General features: G+C 34.9%; 1 protein-coding gene across 2 annotated transcripts in view; it reads right to left on the bottom strand.

Moving 5' to 3' along the window:
* Window positions 1–807: 807 nt before the first annotated feature.
* The window catches only part of LOC149560347 (Radical SAM superfamily protein), a 30,025-nt gene continuing 24,579 nt past the window's right edge, over window positions 808–6,253 (bottom strand). For both annotated transcript variants that reach the window (XM_089824643.1, XM_089824644.1), the window contains exons 6-7: window positions 1,595–1,705; window positions 808–1,401 (exon numbers count right to left, since the gene is read on the bottom strand). In XM_089824643.1, the coding sequence (XP_089680769.1) occupies window positions 1,318–1,401; window positions 1,595–1,705 (195 nt within the window). In that variant the 3' untranslated portion in view covers window positions 808–1,317. The remainder of the gene's footprint in view (window positions 1,402–1,594; window positions 1,706–6,253) is intronic.

Here is a 6,253-nt window from a genome sequence, read left to right as displayed (position 1 = left end):
CTATCTAGCAATAAGTGCAACTTTCAAATCAACTAGCACTAGTTGATTTTAGCATATTAATAAGAAAAAACCTCTAACAAGGTCACTCCTAATAGGGTGCGCAAAATCCTTACAAATCTAAACAAGAAATCATATAACTAGGTGACTCTTAGGAGTTTTAAATCGCTTAATAGTATAGATCCTAACAAATCTTATTGTAAAGCTTCTAACAAGGCTTCACACTCTTAACTGATGGATTTAAATGCTCCTAGCAGAAAAACATATTGTAGCAATAATGAATACTACTTCTTACTGTGATTTTTCCTCTAACCAAGAGTTTCCACGTAAAAATAATAGTATCTAAGTGTTTCATGTGTGACTGTTTGAATTACTTTTCTATTACTTGTGTGATTCCTTTACATGTTTCATATTATGAAAAGTGATGGTGAAATTCATTAGATCTTTGGTCACACCGATTCACTCCCCCCACCCCAGTGTCATCTAGCCATAACAAATTAATATCACAAATTAGGTATTTAGTTTATAATGAAATGTTTACACCCAACAAACTTCATCTGCCTCTACAATTACAGATAATTTGTGTTGTTAAATTATAATTACTGTACCTTAACTTTTACAAATCTATCACAAATATAAAGAGAAATATGATATATTCTTTAAGTGCTGCAATTTATTAAATGAGTATATCATTTTTATTAAAGAATTTTTATTTTATTCTTTTAAAACAGAAAAAACCCTACTTTAGAATTTGGTGAAGTTTTACTTGGATTTTTAACAAAGCAATTCAGAAAATGTAGCAGGGCCTGATTTTGTAAAGTCTAAATTTGAAGTACAAGATGGTTAAGATTATCAATCTCTCAACTTGATACATACATACTCACTTCCAAGTTTATTTGGATTATGTTACATGTCAATCCTACTTTACCTGCCTATTTTAAGGCATGACAACACAACACATCTTTCATCATCAAATCTTCTTAGCATCTGAGATGGGTACATGGCAATTGCATGCGAACATCTGGACCTGCATTAGTAAATGAACGACACTCACATTTCTGTTCAGTTCTAATCATGTTTTACAAAAGCATATCCGCACTCGGCATATTGCAAGCTCCTGTGATAAATCTCTCCAATAGAAACATGATTACATCAATTGCGATTAATATTATGTAAAATGAATAATATAGTTCGATATTACAACTTGCAATAATGTTGTAATACTTAAGGTCATAATAGGAATCACTCAATGAATTATAAAGATAAGCTGCCGCATCCTATGTTTCATGGCATCAGTTACCAAAACATGAATAGACGTATCTACGAAGAAGTAGATTCAGCAGCCTTTTGCACTCTAAGCATGCTTTCTATAAAAAACTCTCCAGCCCTGTACGATGATCTAACCTGGAATTCCAACAAAAAGGAAAATTATGTCTTCACTCTACCCCTAAGTTTGTAGCAATTTCAAGCAAAAGATTTTTCCTACATGGCACTCATATGGAATCAAAGAATTTTTCCAGTTTCTAGCTTAATGATTGACAATATATTTCAAGTTCAAAACAAAATATACAAGGAACTTCAGTGCAAGAAGCTCTACCAAAGGTCCACTTGCAACATATCTAAATCCAATCGACTCGCCGTAGTCTTTCCAGAAGGCAAATTTTTCAGGAGTCACAAACTCTTTCACGGTCAAATGCAAAGGCGTTGGCTGCAAAATAACAGGGTTTTGCTTAAAACTATAGGACCTGATCTAAATGTCAATATACAATAAAATATTTACATTTTGTAAATGAAATGAAAATAAATCACTACAGTCTCTATTGTGTTGTTTCTATGGCTTAATTAGTTTATCAAAAAAGATAAAAGATAGACATTTGATGGATAATCATCTTCATAATAACCACTGGTACTTTAGTCTTTAAACATACACACAGGCAACATGATAATAATCAAAAAAGATTTGGCCTGGGTTGTGATATCTATCCTTCACGGACACAGTTTTTCACTAAAAAGTTTTCACTTCTCTTCAATGGTTTAGGAATAAGGCAAATATGTTTCCCAGTCTGATTTCTTGAATGACAGTTTGTGACATGCTCCTAATACAAAACAGAAAATAAAATAGAATAAAATGAAACTTCAAAGAAGAGAATTCTTGGCTGAAAATGGTAGGTTTTTAAAAAACACCTCCATTTGCTGAATTTGCTCCAGCCTTGAATCCTATTCCTTTGAACAACTGTATACTTGTGATATTGTTATCAAGATTTAACTGTGTAGTTTTTGATGCTCCAGCCTTGAATCCTATTCCTTTGAACAACTGTATACTTGTGATATTGTTATCAAGATTTAACTGTGTAGTTTTTGAGTCAAACTCATTGACCCATGTTTCATGAGTAGTGATTCACACAGATCCATCTCTTATGAGAATAAATGGAACACTTAGCACTCACTGGATCTAGGTGATGCTCACAGAGGTGAAGCGCCAGGACTTCCCTGGAAGTCACCCATCCCAGTAGCACTCCAGCTTGAGCGTGCCTAACTATGAAGTTTCCTCCATGGTTAAATCTACTCTGCTTGCAACCCCATTTGCAAAACCTTCACCAAGTGTTGAGCCTTATGAACTTTTCATTAGAAAGCCCCTTAGATCATCAATTGATAAGTAGGAGATATTTTCAACAGCAAGTCAAATTGTGATATTGCTATCAGGATTTAACTGTCTAATTTTTGAGTCAAACTCATGGACCTATGTTTCATGAGTAGTGATTTACACGAATTCATCTCTCAAGAGAATAAATGGAACACTTAGCACTCATTGGATCTGGGTGATGCTCACAAAGGTGAAGCACCGGGACTTCCCAGAAGGTCACACATCCTAGTACTACTCCAACTTGAGTGCGTTTAACTACGGAGTTTCCTCCATGATTAAACCCATTCTGCTTGCAACCTCATTTGCAAAACCTTCACCTAGATCCAATGAGTGCTAAGTGTTCCATTTATTCTCATGGGAGATGGATTCGTGTAAATCACTACTCATGAAACATGGGTCAATGAGTTTGACTCAAAAACTACACAGTTAAATCTTGATAGCAGTACCACAATTTGACTTGCTATGGAAAAAATATCTCCTACTTATCAATTGATGAGCTTAGGGGAATGGTTCATAAGGCACAACACTTGGTGAAGATTTTACAAATGGGGTTGCAAGCAGAGTGGGTTTAATCATGAAGGAAACTTCGTAGTTAAAGCACACTCAAGCTGGAGTAGTACTGGGATGGGTGACCTCTCGGGAAGTCCTAAGTGCTTCACCTCTGTGAGCATCACCTAGATCCAATGAGTGCTAAGTGTTCCATTTATTCTCATGAGAGATGGATTCGTGTAAATCACTGCCCATGAAACATGGATCAATGAGTTTGACTCAAAAGCTACACAATTAAATCCTGATAGCAATATCACAATTTGACTTGCTGTGGAAAATATCTCCTACTTATCAACTGTATACTTTCCAAAACTTTTTGTTTCCAAAACATATAGTTTATATAGATAATCAACTTCAATATTTTCTAGGCACGCTTTAGAGCAGAACTGCTTGTCTCCACCTTTTTGGTGGCAGTGGGGATTATTAACTCTTGACGACCATCTCTAATGATGCTCATGCATATATAAAAAGCTAGACAATAACTAACTAATTTTTTTTTCATCATCCATAAAAATGTATACCATCTGAGATATTCAGAAGTTTGCAGGGATATGAGTTAAACTTTCACAAGGAATCCTCCTTTAACAAGTGGTTCCAAAAAGCAGTTATAGCTTCATTTAAGCCCGTAAGTATTCAATTACAGTAAAGATCGCATAACTTACACCATAGCAGCAAACTATTGGGAAAAATAAGTAAATTTTGGATTTTCAAAAAAATATAAAAAGTTGCAGGAAAGAGACGAAAACTATTTTTTTTAAAACTTCGAGAGCATTTAAATAGCATAGAGATATAGAGCACAAATAAAATAGGGTTTAACCCATAAGTGGTAGAAAATTTCGGTCAGCTTTTTAAGCAGTAGTTGTGGCATAAGATCAAATATTAGCTTAGTCTATGAAGTAACTGAGATAGAAAATTATCACACTTTATAAGAGAGAAGTGGCCAAATAGTAGTCTGCAAACAAATACTAGCTATATCTATGCAGTAACTGAGATCAAAATTTATCAGACAAAGACTTAGCTACTGTTAGGAAAATTGGAAGCCATTTTTAAGTTATCCAAGACTTTCCTTGTGATTGAAGGAAAGAGTTTTGTAAGGGTAGTTTCAACTTTTGCGACAACTTATCAAATTCTATTCCACAACTGCAATGTTTTATGTTCCATAATGGATATAAGGTAGAATTCAACAAAAGACAATTGTTTAGTTCAAGTAAAAGATTCGCAAGCAACTGGAAACTACTATTCTGGGTGGAGACAAATGTTAATAATAAAATTAAGTATATTAATTATAAATTAAAGGGCGCACACATGTATAATTAAAAATTGATATATTAATTTTATATTAAAATCAAATATATACATTGTAAATTTTACATTATTTCTAATCCATAATTTTATTATATAACTATTAATATATATTAATAGTCATTACTAGTTTAAATTTTATAACTACTTTACAATATTGATTATAAACTACAGAGAATTGCTCCTCCGTCAAAGTGCCATCTATAATAATGCATAATAGTTTGGCGACAATCTATAAACGGCAATTGTGGCGGGTAGTGACTCACTATTGAGCCTTGTTGAGAAAGTTGTATCCCTTGCCAAATGTATACCCCAATTCGTTTGCTAGCAAAGAAAAGACATGTCTTATATGGGTGATGTATCTGAGAAGAGGTGAAAAAATATCAATTTCCCACAAGATTCAGTGGTGCATGTTGTTAAGGCCATTCTTAGCGATGAGTTTGTGATGACGTACCACAGATGCAAGGTCAACAGCAATGTCTCAGTGATGTTTATCACTGTGAAGCTGGACATGGGGGAGCCAAGAATTGATGTGAGGATGTTGTGTGAGAAAGTTTTCAAGACTGCTCTCTTGGGAGAAATAGATGAGGTGATTGAGAGTTCTGACAGGGGAAAGACCATTCCAATGCCCCAGGATTTCTCTGAGGTGCAGCGCATGGAAAATTGATCAGGAGGTTCCCAATTATCTTCTCCCTGAAGCCGAAGAAATATGAAGAAAGCCAATTATTGGCCGCAATATTGTCTTCCTGAAAAAGCTTTTCGATCTCATTATGAATGAAGGAGAAGGCTGGATAAAAACTACATCAGAAGCGACGGCTTGGAGAGTGACATGGAGGACAAATCTGCCAAAGTGATAATCATCAAAGAAGGCCCAGCAGTGGAGGAAGACCATGAAAGGGAGAATCACCTCTACTGCAGACCAGGCTGCTTCTTTTAGGCACTCTGCTGGCAAGGAGGATCCTGGTCACTGTCCAGATGATTGTCTTGGGTCTCTGAATACAGTCCTAATTCTAAATACATAGATTATTTTCAATATAGTGACAGTAATAGATAGGGTAGAGACTATATTTTGTAGCTATTACTTGGTAGTCTTGTGCCCCTAGGATTTTGGACAGTTATGGACACTAATAGATTTTGTTTCCATTCTGGTAAAGATAGTTGCCCCACTTTTTGGGGCTTAGGATGAATTTGCATCCTAGCTGGATTCCCAACTTTCTTAGATTGCTGATGTAAGATTTTATATTGATTAATATAAATGGGAGGTGGACCTACCAGGTATTAATCTACAAAACACAATAGTGATTTTAAAATTAGTGTATAATATTAATTACATACTTCAACACATCAAAATTCATAGGGTGGGGCATGTGGAGAACTCATATCATATCAAAGCCACAATTTAGATCAGATTCATCAGTTGCTTCTACGGTGGCTCACATGCCCCACACAATTTAGGATAATTTGAGGCCCTTCCAAATTCAATTGATGAACATCATTGCTCCTCACTCCTCAATTTACAGTTTTCCTAAAGTTGGAAAGAAAACTGAGGGGCAAAATAACAAATTGTCTCCATGTCGATTCTGCACTGACCTTGATTCCGTCCAGGCTGGCCCTGTTTCTTATTGATTCAGCAATTTCACAAATATCTCAAGGGTTTGCTAGGTTTTTGCAATGACTTTTTTGCTTTTAGCTTTTTTTTATTTTTTAGGGATTTTAACATCATTTTAGTGAGCATTGAATGCAAAAAATCATTGAAAAATG

The sequence above is a fragment of the Cupressus sempervirens genome, chromosome 4 (assembly GCF_028749045.1).
Source record: "Cupressus sempervirens isolate cs-2001-9-10 chromosome 4, ASM2874904v1, whole genome shotgun sequence".
In the NCBI taxonomy this organism is placed as follows: Eukaryota; Viridiplantae; Streptophyta; class Pinopsida; order Cupressales; family Cupressaceae; genus Cupressus; species Cupressus sempervirens.
This window is presented reverse-complemented; position numbering and strand designations above follow the sequence as displayed.